The sequence below is a fragment of the Alternaria hordeiaustralica genome, assembly GCF_023758085.1.
Source record: "Alternaria hordeiaustralica strain BMP 2776 chromosome Unknown scaffold_20, whole genome shotgun sequence".
NCBI lineage: Eukaryota > Fungi > Ascomycota > Dothideomycetes > Pleosporales > Pleosporaceae > Alternaria > Alternaria hordeiaustralica.
In genome coordinates this window covers 400,165-417,492 of record NW_026056792.1, presented here as the reverse complement: position 1 = coordinate 417,492, position 17,328 = coordinate 400,165, and the positions used below count along the sequence as shown (strand labels likewise).

The 17,328-nt window shown below is 52.8% G+C and overlaps 5 protein-coding genes across 5 annotated transcripts; 3 read left to right on the top strand and 2 right to left on the bottom strand.

The window, feature by feature from the left end:
• Positions 1-483: 483 nt before the first annotated feature.
• Positions 484-1,357, top strand: J4E84_008236 (uncharacterized protein; the record flags this gene model as incomplete). Its single annotated transcript, XM_049390812.1, has 3 exons — positions 484-545; positions 605-1,146; positions 1,212-1,357. 3 exons carry the CDS (start codon positions 484-486, stop codon positions 1,355-1,357), a joined length of 750 nt encoding a protein of 249 aa, XP_049241519.1.
• Positions 1,358-1,976: 619 nt separating this feature from the next.
• On the bottom strand, positions 1,977-2,748 carry J4E84_008235 (uncharacterized protein; the record flags this gene model as incomplete). The annotated part of the gene is made up of 2 exons (XM_049390811.1): positions 1,977-2,535; positions 2,591-2,748. The coding sequence occupies 2 exons, from the start codon at positions 2,746-2,748 to the stop codon at positions 1,977-1,979; spliced, it is 717 nt and encodes a 238-aa protein (XP_049241518.1).
• Positions 2,749-3,208: 460 nt separating this feature from the next.
• J4E84_008234 (uncharacterized protein) lies at positions 3,209-5,431 on the top strand (the record flags this gene model as incomplete). The annotated part of the gene is made up of 9 exons (XM_049390810.1): positions 3,209-3,491; positions 3,548-3,582; positions 3,639-3,657; positions 3,713-3,769; positions 3,834-3,898; positions 3,955-4,059; positions 4,112-4,135; positions 4,453-4,990; positions 5,052-5,431. 9 exons carry the CDS (start codon positions 3,209-3,211, stop codon positions 5,429-5,431), a joined length of 1,506 nt encoding a protein of 501 aa, XP_049241517.1.
• A 1,877-nt stretch (positions 5,432-7,308) lies between these two features.
• On the bottom strand, positions 7,309-8,313 carry J4E84_008233 (uncharacterized protein; the record flags this gene model as incomplete). The annotated part of the gene is made up of 1 exon (XM_049390809.1): positions 7,309-8,313. One exon carries the CDS (start codon positions 8,311-8,313, stop codon positions 7,309-7,311), a length of 1,005 nt encoding a protein of 334 aa, XP_049241516.1.
• Positions 8,314-10,498: 2,185 nt separating this feature from the next.
• On the top strand, positions 10,499-17,285 carry J4E84_008232 (Type I Iterative PKS; the record flags this gene model as incomplete). Its single annotated transcript, XM_049390808.1, is given in 5 exon segments — positions 10,499-10,504; positions 10,523-10,530; positions 10,604-11,899; positions 11,950-16,327; positions 16,443-17,285. The coding sequence occupies 5 exon segments, from the start codon at positions 10,499-10,501 to the stop codon at positions 17,283-17,285; spliced, it is 6,531 nt and encodes a 2,176-aa protein (XP_049241515.1).
• Between the last annotated feature and the right edge of the window lie 43 nt (positions 17,286-17,328).

Sequence of the window (17,328 nt, the reverse complement as noted above, 5' to 3'; positions counted from 1 at the left end):
TCGGGTTTTGCATTCTTGACATGTACCATACATAAGAGGGAATGAAAGAGGCAGCAAAGGGTGTTGGTCAAACCACGGAGAAGTTGGGCATTCGAGCTCGTGGTAACAAGTACGGGGAAAGATTATGATCAAGTACGCGGTGGGAATCTATACGGATGAGTCGGATCGTAATTTACTCTCACATATAGTGGAGATTGCCTGTGAATACAGCGTGCTTGCTACATACAAAGAGGAATTATGGCAGATATCTGTAACCGAGATGGAGGAGCTAAGACGCAGCTTCCAGAAGAGACACGGGTGGCGTCGCGTGGAGCTGAGGTGGGGGCGGGGCAGCTTGGCAGGGTCCATGACGGAGCCTCGCGCTGTTGGAAATATCTGACGTTCCAGGCACCAGACGTCTACAAGAAACGTTTGTTACCACCCGCCTGCACTTTGCACACTCTGCCGAATCTTCCCAACAGGCGTTTCCTCCACACCACCATCATGCAGATGCCGGACATGCCCGTCAACGTCCCAATCGACGACCCCAACGCCGACACGGAATGGTGAGTCAAACCACCATCAGGTGATAGCGAAAGGCACAGTACTGAAACTAGCGCGTTAGGAACGATATTCTCAGGAAACATGGCGTCATCCCCGAGAAGCCGCCATCGCCGACACCCATGATTCAGGAGGCGCTTGAGCAGGCCCGCGAACTCGCACACGAAAACCGTTTAGAGGGCAAAGACATGGACGAGCTGGCCGAACTAGAGGATGAAGAAGACGACGACTTTCTCGACTCGTACCGTCAAAAGCGCATGGCCGAGCTTGCATCGATAAATACCGCCTCGGTGTACAACCAAGTCTATCATATCCAAAAACCCGACTACTCTTCCGACGTCACCGAAGAGAGCAAAAAGGCATATGTGCTGGTCTTGTTGACGAGTTCGACGGGCACAAACACCGAGTCAAGAGTCATGATTGAGCATTGGAGGGAGTTGGCAAAGAGATTTGGCGATGTCAAGTTTTGTCAGATGAGGGCGGATCTTTGCATCGAGGGGTACCCGGATAAGAACACGCCGACGGTGCTGATCTACAAGGACGGGGATATCAAGAGGCAGATTGTTACGCTGATGCAATTGAAGGGACCGAGGACAAGTGTACAGGGTGGGTCGCGTCCCTCAACTCCTGACGGCAGTCCTGCATTACGGTGTGTTAACTTGCTATGACAGATCTGGAAAGGCTTCTCGTTGATGTTGGCGCCGTCAAATTAGGAGACTCGCGCCTCCAGAAGAAGAGAGACGACGAGGACGCCAACCCTAGCAGGATAAGACAAGGCAATACCGCAGGAGACGACGACGATAGCGACTGGGACTGAAGGCGCACTGATTGGGTATTGTGACGGCTTATTGCCTGGTAGGGTTGTTGACGTCCACGACGTCGACCTCAAAGCTGTCTCCCGGAGACTTGCTTTGTACGCGCCGTATGAGGAACGTCTGGCATTGAGACATGTGTTGGCTTTCCAGGCAGTAGTTGACGATGGCGGATGCCGCTTCGCATGGACGTATCAGATACTGTGGCGCCTCGATCGGTGTTGAGTAGATACATTCTGGTCGTGGCCTGACCCCTTACTGGTAGACTTGTTCTACGCTGCTGGTTTGAGGTACGAGCGTTGAAGATGGAGAGTCATGTTCTCCGGACACGGGAGTGTTGGTGGTGAACAAGTCAAGATGAAGAAATTTGGATTTCTGAGAGTCGACTTGCTACGTGGCAGGCTGTGGCATGGGCAAACAAGCACATGGCGTAATAGAATTCTCGCCTTATCTAAAAAAAAAAAAAAAAGTGTTCTCTCATCGCCATCTGTCCAACACTGGAGCGCCCGTCTTGTGGGAAAGCTCGTGCAGCCACCGGACGCCGAGCGCCCAAGGCCCAAAACGCAAAGCCAGCGTCGCAGCGCAAAAGAATAGTAAAAGACGCAAGGGGTATGGAGGCAGCAATCATATGAGCTCATCGCCGCCGCAACGGCGCGACTCGTCGACTGCTCGCCAGATGGTGCTCTCTTCAAAGACGGGGCCGTGGCCGTCACACTTGGCGGAGCCTTTCAGGCGCTCGCACACGTCGGCCACGTCAACCAGACCCTGCTTGACGAGCGGATGTTGCTGGATGAGGTCCCAGGCCTGGGCAGCGGGGACCTCTTTCGCCCCGGCGCGGGTGCGTGGATGCTCCTTCGCGGCCGTGTTCACGACGGTGGCGTTGGTCAGGGACTCGACACGGTAGGCCGTGGCTGTTTCTTCGTCGTCGTCGCCGTCGTGGCCATGGTCGTGGACGGGCAGATAGGCGCCCGGCGAGGGGTACGTGGCGGAGAGGGGGCGCGAGGCCGAGGGGGAGCGGCGGGTGGTGGCGCGCAGGATGTCGTTCTCGGTGCGGGCGCGGTCGAGGGCGGCCTTGAGGCGGTCGTTGTCGGACTGCAGCGAGTGGGTGCTGGACTCGAGGGCCGAGAGCTTCGTCTCGAGCTCCTTGACGTGGCGCTCCTTGCGCTCGCGGAAGGCGCGCTGGCTGGAGAGGCATGAGCACGGGGGCGCTGGATGGGGGACGGGGGCGGGACACGTACGCTGCCCTGTTCTGTGCCTTGCGCCTGCTCTGCGCCGGCGTCAGGCTGTCCTTCTCCTCGCTGCTGCTGCGCGCCTGCTGTGGCTGGCCGTCGTCGAGGTCCGCGCCGAGCCCCGAGTCTACGCTGTCGTCTGTCGCGCCAAAGTACGCGTGGGCCATGGCTGCTCGATGTTGCTGCGTGCAGCGTCTGCTAAGTACTGCCTCGACGCACCGCCTGCAGTCTCACACACGCAGCCCCTCGGCACTGTCAGCACCAGCCTCCGTCGCTCGCCGCAGCACCCATCGTCCTCGACGCCTTCACCTCCGCCAGCAGCCCGTACGCCCGCGCTTACACGTCGGCATTGGGCGCCGCCAAGGCTTTCCGAGTTGCCGGGGGGTCACGCCAAGCCAGCGAGAATTTGCATCTAATCTTATCAATCAGCTGTTTCGAGCCGCACTATGCTCCATCCAGCACCGAGACGCTGTCCGTTTGCTTGTACAGTAGTAACGCGTTCCGCACTGGGAAATCACATGAAATATGCAGCCCGCATTCTTTTCACCTGCCGCCCGGCGCTGGTAAATAACCGTTGTTGCACATTATCTCCTCGCAACACTTGTGCCGACCAATCCACCAACCACCATGTCGCTTCACCACAACTTGGACGTTGGCAAAACTGCGCTATTCAACACAACCGCGACCGGCGCCGATCTAGCCTCCCCCACCGCATTACCAGACGCAAAGTCTCCGGGTGTCGCACGCATCGAAGCCCTCAACGCGCACACGTCCTTCATCAACCGCTGCTGCATCTTCTTCGGCATCTTCCTCATCGCGTATGCGTATGGTTTGGATGGGACGCTCCGATACACCTACCAGCCATATGCCACTGCGGGATTCCAACAGCATTCCACCTTGGCTACCATTAGTATGTCTGGTGAAATCTGTAGTCATTCCGAGTCACCAACGCTAACATTGACCAAGATGTCTTGAGGAGCGTCATCGCCGCTGCTGCGCAGGTAAGTCTTAGAGTCTGCTACCACGTATAAACCCATGCTCACTGTGTGCTCAACAGCCTACTGCGGCTAAGATTGGTAAGTTGAGTCTTCACACCGATCAAGATATGAGAAACTAACTCGATGGTCACAGCCGATGTCTTTGGCCGCATAGAAGTCGTCATACTCTCCATGCTCTTTTACATCATCGGTATGCACACACCAAACTGGGAGCTTAGCGTTGTGCTCTGGCAGTCGTACTAACACGACCAAAGGTACCGTCATTGAATCCGTCAGTTCAAATGTCGAGTCCTTCGCCGCAGGCGCAGTCTTTTACCAAGTGCGTGCTGCAACAACGCCAAACGGACAAGATCAATACTAACGGGTATCCTACAGATTGGCTACACGACCATCATCGTGCTCATCGAAATCATCATAGCCGACATCACCTCCCTTCGATCTCGACTCTTCTTCTCATACATACCTGCCGTTCCATTTCTGGTAAGCAATATAACCGTACGCTCCGGTTTAGCTTGTTTCTGATGTTCGGTAGATCAATACTTGGGTCAGCGGCGATGTAAGTCAAGCTGTGCTTAGTCATACCACTTGGCGATGGGGGGTAGGCATGTGGTGCATCATATACACAGTGTGTTGTATCCCTCTAGTCGCTTCGCTCATGTGGTCTAGCCGACAAGCTAAAAGGGCCGGTGCATTCGATGCATACCAAACACCATACGAAGTTCATGGCGGTACCAGGAATTTGCTAGTCACTCTCTTTTGGCAAATGGACGTCCCCGGCGTCGTGCTGCTTATTGCGGTATTCGGCTGCATTCTGACTGTAAGTCGGCATGTGTTTGCACCAGACGAGATTCCGATTTGCTGACCAACCACGAGCCTTTCACCATCGCAGGTGGCGCGCAATCGCAATGGGGGACTGCCAAAGTCATTGCTCCTCTTATCATCGGCTTCATGTGCCTCCCCGCCTTTGTCCTCTGGGAACGCAGAGCACCTCATCCAATGCTCCCGTTCCATCTACTGAAGGATCGTGCGGTTTGGGGTGCTTTAGGTATTGCTTGCACTTTGAACTTTGCATGGACCATGCAAGGCGACTTCCTGTACACTGTACTAGTCGTCGCATTTGATGAATCAGTAAAGAGCGCAACTCGCATCAGCTCTTTGTACAGCTTCTCCTCGGTAATCACCGGATTGATCCTTGGTGGTGTTGTATTCAAGGTCCGCCGCTTGAAACCTTTCATCGTCGCCGGAACTTGTCTTTTCGTGGTAGCTTTCGGTCTTCTAATTTACTACCGTGGCGGCTCTGGCGATTCGTTGCATTCCGGCATCATCGGAGCGCAGATATGCTTGGGCATTGCAGGAGGCATGTTTCCATATCCTGCACAAGCCAGTATCCAAGCTGCCACAAAACACGAGCGTAAGTTTCTTCCATGGCAACTCACGCTAGTTGAAGCGACAATACTAACTACCCAAAACAGACGTCGCAATCGTAACGGGCATTTATCTCGCTACCTACAACATTGGCAGCGCGCTTGGTAATACAGTCTCAGGTGCTATGTGGCAGCAGATCATCCCAAATGAGTTGGCCCGTCGCATTGGCGATCCCTCGCTCGCAGCCGTCGCGTATGGTGATCCGTTTGCATTTGCAACTCTATACCCAGTGCAAACCCCAGAGCGTATCGCTGTGATACAGGCATACAGACACGTGCAAAAATTACTCTGCATCACGGGTATATGTCTTGCAGTACTTCTTGTCGCTTTCTCGCTGGTCATCCGGAACCCGGAGTTGGGCAAGGACCAGAGCCTGAAGCATGCTGAGGAGGATGCAGAAGTCAATTGCTCGGATAGTAGGTCCTAGTGTTGAAGTTTAGCACATGTTACACGCTAGAGTCAGTACCGACTGATCTTGTTGCATATACGAGGGTCCAGGTGGTGGTGGAGCGGACTGACATCATCGTCGTCTACGGATACTACCGAGCTGTTGAGCTTCTACTATAAAGCAACAAAGAGACAGATGATTTGGAATTACCTCTAGCCCATCGGTGAATCTACATCGTTTACTCGTATGCCACAATGTTACTGCGAATATACAGGTCCGAGGTCACTCGCGAAGAGACTTTAGCCTTGAGCGCGAAGCCCAGAAGACAGAAAGCTACTTGTGAGATGAAAGGCGACCAAGAGCCTGATGCAGCCCAACCAAACTCGATCTCGAGTCCCCGACACATAGCAGCCCGCCTCTCGATCACATCCACGACAAACCGCCGCCCCTTTTTAACGACATGTGTATGGTGCCCGGCAAACACGAGACATCAAAAATCACTGCAGAAACGAGTTTGCGAGGCGCACCATGATCGATGTCGCTTTGGCTGTGGTCGGAGCGACGATGAACGCCCATGCCTTTGTGCGCACACTTGGGACGATCCGAGCGACCAAGATCCCTCACGTGCATTCCGACGCCGGGTTGACCTCAAGAAATCCAAGATAGCTTGGTAGCACAAGCTTCATTGCGACTCAGTTCTAACCCGCCGAAGATCGTGGGGCTCCTGCGGGCTGCTGGGCCGTGCGTATCACGCAGGCTGCAAGAGTGCTGTCCCGGCCAATGAATCCTCCCTACGGCGTCTACCATGTTGCAACGCCTGTATTGTCAAACAGCCTGGTCGAGAAAAATGCGCAAAGCAGCCAGAAACTTTGATCGCGGGGTCTTGCAAATATCTGCTTGGGCATGGACGCGTACCTAGACAACGACTTCTTCGGGACCTCGGGAGCCTCCGACTTCGGCAGTGCGCTTCGCAGAGTGCGGCTGCATCTTTGGTTTGTGCGAAAAGCTCAGGAGCATTTGGATGAACAGCACGTCCTCACAATATGCATTCGCTTCTTCTACGGCAAGGATTTGTCATCGGTGCCTCAGTTGTTGGATCATGCCACTCCGCTACCAGGTTGTTCGGGCGTTCGGTCTAAAAAGAAAAACCGAAGTCTCTCGTATCCCGGGCATCAGTTTCGCCGCCGCGTGTATGAGGGCCTTCCAGATACCGCCACGAACCTAGTTACGGAAGGTCGATAAGCATTGGTGTCTTATCCACGGTTGTGCTAATTGCGACGGCAGCACATCGCGCCATCGCGGCGCCACGAAAAGCATGCATGACATCGCTCAGGGCCGAACACGACATGCGCATGTCGGATCTTCAGCCGAATGTATGCTACCAGCAAGTGACAACTCTGCTGCTAGGTTGAATCCTTACGGTTTACCTTCTGCCTTCAGAATCCGTTATCTGTTGACCCAATACCGAAGCACAAGCAGAGAACAGATCGTCCAAGAGTGTCAGTCACTTGGCTCGAACCAGCTGCTTTGAGCTGGCTGGAGACATTGCATAACGCATCTTATGTGCAAGCAGGTATGATCCGAACTATGCGTGAATTGTGTGGTAAGATATGCTAGACGAGACAGCCAAAGCTCCCAAGATACCTCGACATGCGCGTCACCTGAAGCTTTGCTCTCATACCCATCTTCCACCCCTAGTCTCTGGCTATGGCTTCCGGTCTGCCTCTCGAGCCTTGACTATGAGTGGCGGCTTCAGCCAGAAAGAGTATGTTTGTTGATCCATCCAGTCATCACAGCTTTCGTTGAGCTCGAAGTCGAAGTCCCACAACAAGTGGCCCAAGGCAAGCCTCAACTCATAGTGTGCCAGACTGTAGGCGGAATTAGGCCTCTGCATAAAGGTGACCAGGGTAGTGGACTTACTTTCTTCCAAGGCAGGCGCGTGGACCGACTGAGAAAGGGTTGAACGCGTTCTTGTCGTCCTTCTCAAACTCCACGGAGCCTTCAGGCAACCATCTTTCTGGAGCGAAATCGTCTGGTCGGACGAAGTTTCTCGAGGAGTGAAACATCGGATAGTGGAGTATAAACACCGTGGCGCCCTTCGGAACATACTTGCCACAAATCTGCATACCGGCTGCTGGTACCAACCTCGCCAACGTCTCCGGAGCGCCAGGGTAGACTCGCATGGCTTCGTCTAGAACTGCGCTCATGTACGCTAACCTCGGCAGTGCCTCTATTGTCATCGCGTCTTTCGACTTGAAACTGTCATAGATCTCTTGCTTCAATCTCATCATGCAGTGGGGATTCTTCAAAAGTAAATATAGCGCTCCCGAAAGCACTGTTGCCGTAGTTTCTGACCCTACCACCATGAAGAGAGCGGCATTGCCGACCATTTGATCCAGAGAGAGGCTCGCTTTCTTTCCGCCGGGTCCACCGGTGATCAGACCCCAGAGATCTGGACGATCGGTCTTTCTTTCCAATCTTTCCTTCACACGATCTTCGGCGAACTTCATGTGCGCATCTCGCTTTGCCTTCATCGATTTCGGGACCAAGAGCGGCAGGATCTTTGACGCAAAAGGAACGTGGTAAAATACCACGATGCGGATGGTGACTACTTTGATCGTTGCAACTATCACACGAACCCAGCTGTTGTATTCTGATCGCTCCAATAGACCCAGAGAGGTGCCGAAAGCTAGATCACCCATAACGTCGAAGGCTAGGAAGTTGAACATGTCTACCATGTTTGTCTCAAGACTCTGATCAGCGCGCGACTGGACAGCTGCTGTCAATCTGTTGACGTGCTTGAGTAACAGGGGCTCCTGCTCCTTCAGTGCCCGGGTGGAAAACCCTTGATTGAAGAGTTGGCGTTGTTCTCGATGCTTCTCGTCATCCAGCACGTCGATGATGCCCGGCTCTCCCGACATAGGTGGAGGGTTAGCAAGAGGGTTTTTTGGCAGCGGCTTGCGAGATGTGTAGTTGCCTGTCCCATGGATGTCTTTCGAAGTCAGCGTCGAGAAATATGTATGCGGAAGAGGCCATGTTTACCCTTCCATGCATTGCTAGAGGTGTAGCTCAATTCCCAGGGACTCAATCGCACAATTGGCCCATATTGCTCATGTAGACGGTGCGCATCAAACACCGTAGTACCCCTCCATCTAGAAAGAATGCGGGGTATAGGAGATGCTCGCCATAAGAACGGACCGGGGTAGTGTCGAAGTGGATGGATGAGAATATTGTACGACAGCCATCCTGCGATGGAGGTAATCTGATCACGATTAGAATTTCTACACCCTCATCGTACGAGTGAAGTAGCTTACTGCTACCGAAAAAATGCGTAGAAAGAGTAGAACAACTGTCATGATGAGATACACAATGCTTGGATGACACAGAGTTGCTCCGAGGGAATCTGTGGTGTGTACAGAAAGACCATGGGCATTTTTAGCCAGCTTCATTGCTTGTCCGATCAACCAAGGCATGCACTGACCGCTCCTCAAGTGCGATAAGGAATGTCATTTTCCTCGATTGGCATCACGCGACACCTTCTTGCCTTCGGTAGTTTTCTGGATACACACGGTCTTTACTCGGCGTCTCTTCGCAAGCACCGTATGCAACCCTATACTTGATCAAGACAAGTGGAGATGGCTGGTTCCACAGCGCGTTACAATCTAGAGTAGCTCCTAATCTCTATATCGTGGGGGATGTAAGTAGGTCCGTTTCAAAGAATGCTAGGAGTGATGAGTGAGCGAGTCTTGTGTACAATGAATCGCATAGTAGAGTACGTTGTATATAGTTATCACAGGAATCATAGCTCGCGGAACAGTCTATATACCAGCTGGTTCAACATAGCGAATCGTTCGTGATTCCGTAGACAGTTTAGGTATTTTTCGATATGCGCACCCAGTCTGATCATTTCGCGCCTTCTGTGGCGTTCTTTTGCCCTCAAAGCAAGGCCCCCACAGAGGCGTACCTCGAGCAGCTCCAAAAGTACATTGTTGAAACGCCCCTACTCCTCCCATTTGCAGAAGCCATCACGTCGTTGACGGACACATGGACCATACTTTGTGACGGCCACCCGGACATAGCCAAACTCAAATCGGGCAAGCGACATGTCGTCAGTCTGAAGCGATGGATAACCGACGGAATATCTGGGCCTGTTTCAAGCTCCATGTCCGGTATTCTAGCGTTGCCGCTGTTGGTCGTTATCCAGATCTGCCAGTACTTCCAGTTGCTCGAGTTGCATGGTCTCACGCACGAGCGAATGCTGGCAAGCCTGAAGAAAGGTGGCGGCGCTCAGGGATATTGTGGAGGTCTTCCTACAGCCTTTGCTGTTTCTTGCGCCAAAGACGAGGAGGAGGTGGTTCATCTTGCAACCAAAGCTTTACGACTGGCATTTGCCGTTGGCGCATTTGGCGAATTGGGTGACGACGAGTTGGTGGAGGGAGCCACGACCATCGCAGTACGCCTGAGAACTCCTCCGCAAGGAGATGAGCTTGTGGCAGGTATTCCTAGAGTAAGTTGGGATTCTTTTCGTATTCGCTGCAGGGCCTCTCCCCTGTCGGTCTTTGGACTTGTGTCACAGGAACATGACTTCCACCGAAGCAAACAAGCAGCATTTAGCAATTCCATTCCTGTGTAACAGCTACTTACAAAATGCAGTGCTACATTTCGGCGATCACAGACCCAAAAACGATAAGCATCGTAGGCCCTGTGCTAGAGCTCGAGAAGGTGGCAGAAAGAGCTCGTAACCGGGGTTTGCTAGTCACTGATATCCATATCCGTGGCAAAGTGCACAACCCGGAGAACGCGCCTTTGGTCAAAGTGCTGTTTGACATTTGTCAGGAGCATGACGACATGATGCTGCCTGATGCTAGTCAGCTGCGAGTTCCTGTGCGATCGAATTTGGATGGCAGCTTGCTGCATGATTGCTCGCTGACACACGAGGCAATCAACACCATCCTCGCCTCTCGATGCGAGTGGTATCGGCTTTTGAAGGATGTCGCACAGGACCTAGCGGGAAGTGGTACAGACGCCCATACATTTGCTTTGTTCGGCATAGGAGACCCAGTCCCCCTGATGCCGTTCCACAACGCTCGCTTGCGGATATCGAAGATGGAAGTCCATACCACTGTTCAGGGGGCCAGGTTGGCTGAATACAAGTAGTAGGTAGCCCCAACAGGCTGACGCGACTAGCGCCGCGCTAACACATCACGCCAGCCCGGAAGACGCCATTGCCATCACTGGTGTTTCATGCCGACTCCCACGAGCAGCCGACCTCGAAGAACTATGGCAGCTCCTCGCCGCTGGCACATCGACTTGCGAAGAGATCCGCCATGACAGGGTTCCGATGCGCGAAAGCTTTCGCGCGTTGCAAAACGACAAATGGAAGCCGAAGTGGTTCGGCAACTTCATTGATGGGGTCGATGAGTTCGACTGGGCTTTCTTCCGCTCGAATGCCAAGGAGGCTGCCAGCATGGACCCTCAGCAACGCATCCTCTTGGAACTGACCTATCAAGCTCTGGACAGCGCGGGCTACCTCCGCAAACATGTTCGCGAGAACGGAGACAAAGTCGGCTGCTTCGTCGGCGCAAGTTTCATCGAGTACACGGACAATACGAGTGCCCATCCACCAACTGCATATACAGCGACTGGTACCATTCGGGCATTCTTGTGCGGCAGGCTTAGCTATCACTATGGCTGGACTGGACCGGCGGAAGTCATCGACACGGCCTGCTCCTCTTCGCTTGTCGCCATCAATCGTGCTTGCCAGTCCATCTGGTCGGGCGAGTGTCCTATGGCTGTTGCTGGAGGAGTGAACATCATCTCCGGAGTTCACAACTATCTGGGTCTTGGCAAGGCCGGCTTCCTCAGCCCGACCGGTCAATGCAAGCCTTTCGATCAAGCGGCTGATGGCTATTGCCGTGGAGATGGGGCTGGAATGATCGTATTGAAGCCCTTGAAACAGGCGATGGCAGATGGTGATCCAGTTTTAGGCGTCATACCGGGGTCGTCCACCAACCAAGGCGGTTTGTCTGCATCTTTGACAGTCACTCAACCCTCGGCACAGGTTGAGCTATACCAGTCGATTCTCGAACGTGCAGGAATGAGTCCAAACCATGTGTCCTACGTTGAAGCCCACGGGACCGGCACACAAGCAGGCGATCCTCTTGAGGTGAGCAGCATCAGAGACGTGTTTGGTGGATCAGATCGTCCAACCAAACTCTATCTTGGTTCTATCAAAGCCAATACTGGCCACGCAGAGTCGGCGGCTGGGGTCGCTGGACTGCTCAAAGTCATCGCTATGTTATGGAAGAAAGCAATCCCGCCCCACGCATTGTTCAAATCTTTGAACCCCAAGATTCCCTCATTGGCCCCGGACAAGATTGTCATCGCAAAGAGCCTGGAACCATGGGAAGTACCCTTCAGAGCTGCGTGGGTGAACAACTACGGCGCGGCTGGAAGTAACGCATCGCTTGTTGTCTGCGAAGGGCCTCGGAGGAGCTCTAGCAAAGCGTAAGTGGGAATCTCGCTCCTAGAAAGCTAAGCCTAACCTATCTGAATAGACCGACTCAGCTGCCTGCGGGTACCCACTATCCAATCATACTCTCAGCCCACACAGTTGAGAGTCTGAAGGCTTACGCAGCTGTCCTTAAATCGTACATCAGCCAAGGAGATCTGAGCCTCTCGAGCCTTGCTTACACCCTATCGGAGCGGCGAAAGCGCCATTCGGTGGCCTGGATGACAACAGCTTGCGACATTGCCGGCTTGCGCACCGAACTCTCCACGGACATCTCGTCATGCAGCATACCCCAACCTTCGAAGCGTATCGTGCTTGCATTCTCCGGCCAAAGCAAGCAGAATGTCGGTCTATCGAAAGCGGTTTACGAGTCAAATCCCAGGCTACGCTACTACCTCCAAGAGTGCGATCGAATCCTCGTCGCGCTTGGAACTCCATCGATCATCCCGGCTATCTTCCAGACCACCGTCATTACCGATCCAGTTCTGTTGCAGACAGCTACCATGGCGGTCCAATATGCTAGCGCTAGGTGTTGGATCGATGCTGGCGTGCAGCCCGCTTGCGTCATTGGACACAGCTTCGGAGAGTTGACAGCAATGGCCGTATCGGGTGTGCTCTCTCTTGAAGAGGCCCTCAAACTTGTTACTACCCGAGCCCAGCTCATGGTGACTAAATGGGGACCAGAGAGAGGTACTATGCTAGCAATATTTGCGCCGTACTCTGTTGTCGAACGTGTCATTGATGCAATCGGTGGTGAATCCCTAGAGATTGCTTGCTTCAATGCCACTAACAGCCACGTCGTAGTTGGCACCAAGATTGCGGTGACCAATGCGGAAAGACTGCTGGTTACTGACCCCTTGTTCAAGGGTGTCAGCAGTCGGAGAGTCGATGTAACTCATGGCTTCCATTCCGTCTTCACCGAGCCACTTCAGAAAGACTTCATGGAGTTCTTGAAATCATTGGACTTCAGAGAAGCTTCTATTCCCATCGAGCCATGCACAAAGGTGCACACTTCATTGATCAATGCTGAGCATGTTGCATCACATCTTCGCCAACCGGTCTACTTCATCGACGCCATTCAGCGGATAGAAGAGCGCCTGGGAGGCTGCATCTGGCTTGAAGCAGGATTCGATTCATCCATTATCCCCATGATTAAGCGTGCGACAGCTGAACCGGAGATTCATTCATTTCTCAACATCAAGACGGCTGATGTTAGTCAACCTACCAACGTTCTCTCTCAAAGTATCATCCACCTCTGGAAGGAAGGGATCGATATCACCCCATGGGCTTTCCTGTCTCCTTCCGAAGCTGGTTTAGAACCAGCATGGCTACCCCCCTATCAGTTTCAGAGAACCAAAGCTTGGCTCGAGAATGTTGATAGAGCTACTGAGCTTCAGCGGAGTTACGAAAGTCTTGGCTCGCAAAAGCTCGAGACCGCTTCTGTTCCGATCCCTGTTCGCTTGCTGCATCATGCTGAGTCTACTAGCAGTGCGAACAAGTTTGTTGTCAATAATTCGGCCAGCCGCTTTCGTGAGGTCATCAGTGGCCATGCAGTCCGTGGTCGGCCGCTTTGTCCCGCTTCCATGTACATGGAGTGTGCGGCTATGTCAGCTCAGATTCTGGGTGCAGACCTCGGATCTAAATCGCTAGCATTTGAGGACCTATCATTCGAATCACCGCTAGGCGTCGACCTGGATCGCAACGTCAATCTGACTCTCGAAAATATTGACAAAAACGGATGGAAGTTTGTTCTTTCGAGCTCTTCCGGGCAAGCAACCAGTTCCCACCGCGCAACTGTTCATGGCAGGGGTCGGATGGCTCTAGTAGAGAATCCTCGATTTTCTACATACAAGCGGCTCATAGCTGACCGCCTTGACTCAATTCGATCGAGTCCGAGCTCGGAGAAACTCAACGGCGGACGAGCCTATAAGCTGTTCTCGAAAGTTGTGGACTACGCCGACTTCTTCCACGGGATTCAAAGTATCGTCATTGACAACAACGAGGCACTAGCCGACATCCGTATGCCAGACAGTCATCTTGGGGGCAATGAAAGCGCAGTAACGAAGTATTGCGACACTGTGTCCATTGACGCGTTCATTCAAGTCTCCGGCCTTCTCATCAACAGCAGCAAAGTATGCCCACAGGGTCAGGTTTTCGTAGCTTCCGGCCTCGAAAGTGTCACGACGTCAAAACATTGCGACTTCGACACTCACAAGGAATGGGACGTCTATGCCATTTTCACTCTCATCGATGATGTGCATGCGACCGGCGACGTTTTCGTTTTGACCAAAGACGGCGAGATAGCCATGACAGCTATCGGTGCCAAATTCCATCGTCTCGAAATCTCCAAGCTTGAGCGAACGCTTGACGCAGCCAATGGATCAAGGTTAATCTCTAAATCAGGTTCATCTCTCTCTCTTCGCGAGAACTCTAGGCCCGCTATGCTCGAGAGCCCTCCGCCATTGACGCCCGATGGCGCTTCCAACTCATCAAGTGCTTCATCGGTGGCTGGCGACGAAGCCAACGAATCAGATGATCCGTTGAGGGCGATGATCTCTGCATATACTGGCGCACCAGCAGATTTCATTGCCTCAAACACTTGTATCGGTGATCTTGGTATCGATTCACTGGCGTCGGTCGAACTCTCGGACGAGATTAACGACCGTTTCGGGAAGATTGTGTCGCCTGGCGAGCTTCTAACGGTGAGCTTTGGTGCATTGAGCGAAACCATATTTTCTGGCGTCACCAAAGCCTACCGAAAGCAAGTCTCACCGGTAACCACGCCGACGGCTAGGTCTCCATCCCCGGTCTCCAAGACATCCAAAACCGGATTAATGCCTCATTCAAGCCCGGAGGAAGGTGCCAAGGACTCCCTTGGTAGGACTCGACGCGCGAAACTGTTCGAGCTTATTTCAGATCTTTGTGGCGTTGCTGTCAGCCATATCGAAGATCACCAACTTCTTCAGGACCTCGGCTTCGACTCTCTATCCACCACAGAACTCGTTTCCTGCCTATCTGAAGAGTTCAACGTCGATATCAATGGTATTGATAGCCTCCTTGACGTTTCTGTCAAGGATCTGATGCACTTGGCTGGACTTTCTCCAATGAAGCCAAGTACCACCCCACTTTCGAAGCCGTTAAACTCACCTGTGCTTGATCCACCCATACACCATTCTATCAGAACTGCCGAGATTACGGATCCGTTTCAATCTCTCTTGGAGGCGGAGTCTTCCTTTGAAGATTATGCCCGGTCTTGCCAGTTTACAGAGTATCTAGCAAAGGTCTCTGCTCGTCAGGATGAGCTTCTTCTTGCTTACCTGATTGAAGCTTTCCAGAAGCTAGGGATTGATTTCAAGGCCATTGCGCCGGGCCAGAAGATTCCCGATTTCGGATATCAACCTAAACACAGTAAGGTAGTGCACAGGTACTACGAGATTCTCGAAAGGCATTCTGTCATCGAGAAGAAAGACTCCGGATATATCCGGTCATTTTGTTCACCCACCCTTCCTCCCAGCTCGTTCCAGCTTCTACGCGACCTCATCACAGACCACCCAAATTATCGCTGTGAGGCTGAACTCATGGCTCTCACCGGACCGAAGATTGCAGAATGCTTGATGGGTGTGGAGGACCCTGTTAAGCTGCTCTTTGGCACCAGCACGTCCCAGGAAATCGTTGGAAGCTTCTACACGCAAGCCCCTATGTTTGCCACTCTGACTGAGGTTCTTGTGGACTTCATGGTTCGATTAGTCAAGAAGGCAAACGGGCCAGTTCGTATCCTCGAGGTCGGAGCCGGCATGGGAGGGACTACCAAGCGGCTTGGTGAAGCACTAGGTGCTCTCGGCCATTCCATTGAATATGTATTCACGGACATATCTTCAACCCTGGTCCGAAACGCTTCTAAGAAGTTCAAATACTCGTGGATGCAGTTCAGAACGCTTAACCTTGAAGTCGAACCGCCTACGGAAATGGTTGGCAGGTTCGACGTCGTCATTAGCACGAACTGTGTTCATGCAACCGCCAACAGAACTGAAACCTGTCGTCGTATCAAGCACATGCTCAATCCGCATGGTGTCTTGGTGCTCTCAGAAATCACTACGATCTTCGACTGGCACGAGGCTGTTTTTGGTTTGCTGGACGGTTGGTGGTTGGCGGTCGATGCCACACATGCCATTCAACCTGCAGCAGTCTGGATGAACTTCATGCATCAAGCTGGGTTTGCAAGCGCCACCTACTCTCAAAGCACAATGCCGGATTGCAATCTTCAGCGGCTACTTATAGCCTCTGTGAAGCAGTATCCGGAACCACAGCGTCACAGTGACTTGCCAACGTCTGGTATTGACACAGTTGTTTACAAGGTCGTTGATGGTATTGAGATAGAAGCCGATGTCTACTTGCCGAACAGCCCTCCAATTAGCTCGATGCCTGTAGGTAAATGGCCCTCCGCACGCGTTGCTGTTCTGCACTAAACGTCTGGCAGCATTGATGATCCACGGAGGTGGCCACATGACGCTTTCACGCAAAGCAATCCGACCAGCACAGACAAAGTTCTTATTGTCGCACAACATTCTTCCTGTCAGCATAGACTATCGGCTGGTTCCAGAGGTGAATGTCATTGACGGGCCGTTTTCCGACGTACGAGATGCATACGTTTGGATCCAGACAAAGCTCTCTGCTATCACATCTCAATACGGCATCTCGATAGACCAAACTCGCATAGTTTCGATTGGGTATTCAACGGGTGCCCATCTCGCCATGAGCCTTGCTTGGACTACCAAAGCGCTCGACATCCCGTCACCAGCCGCCATATTGGGCTTTTATGGCCCAACCGACTTTGAAACTGGGGCTCTGGAAAGGCATCAGGAAGAGCAGTCTTACGGAGAGTTCCCTGCCCGCAGAATGCGACTTGAGAAAATCATGCAGGCTCTGCCGCGGGCACCCGTGACGAACTATGGCACCATGATGGATGGTAGTCGATTGGGTTGGATCAAGCCCGGCGACCCACGCTCTGAGCTCATCTTCGCGGTTCTCAAGGAGGGCATCGGGCTAAACGTTCTGCTCTACGGCCTTTCTCCTAAGGCTCTGGCCCAAAAGCCTGACCCAGAGCTTGTCAGAGCGATTAGCCCAATGGCGCATGTGCGAGACGGCTCCTACAATGTCCCCACATTTGTCATTCATGGGCTACACGATGAGATTGTTCCGTTCAAGACAGCCGAATCGTTCGTAAAGGAGCTGAACAATTCTGGAGTTGAATGTGGCTTCTTACCGGTTCCTGGAGTGAAACACATCCATGATCTGCATCTCAAGCCGGGAAGCAGAGAGTGGAAAAGCCAAGTAGAACCAGGATATCTGTTCCTGTTCAAGCATCTAAAGATGTCCTTTTAGGTAGACTTATAGTCGAACATAGTCACTCATCTCTTGTCACTGC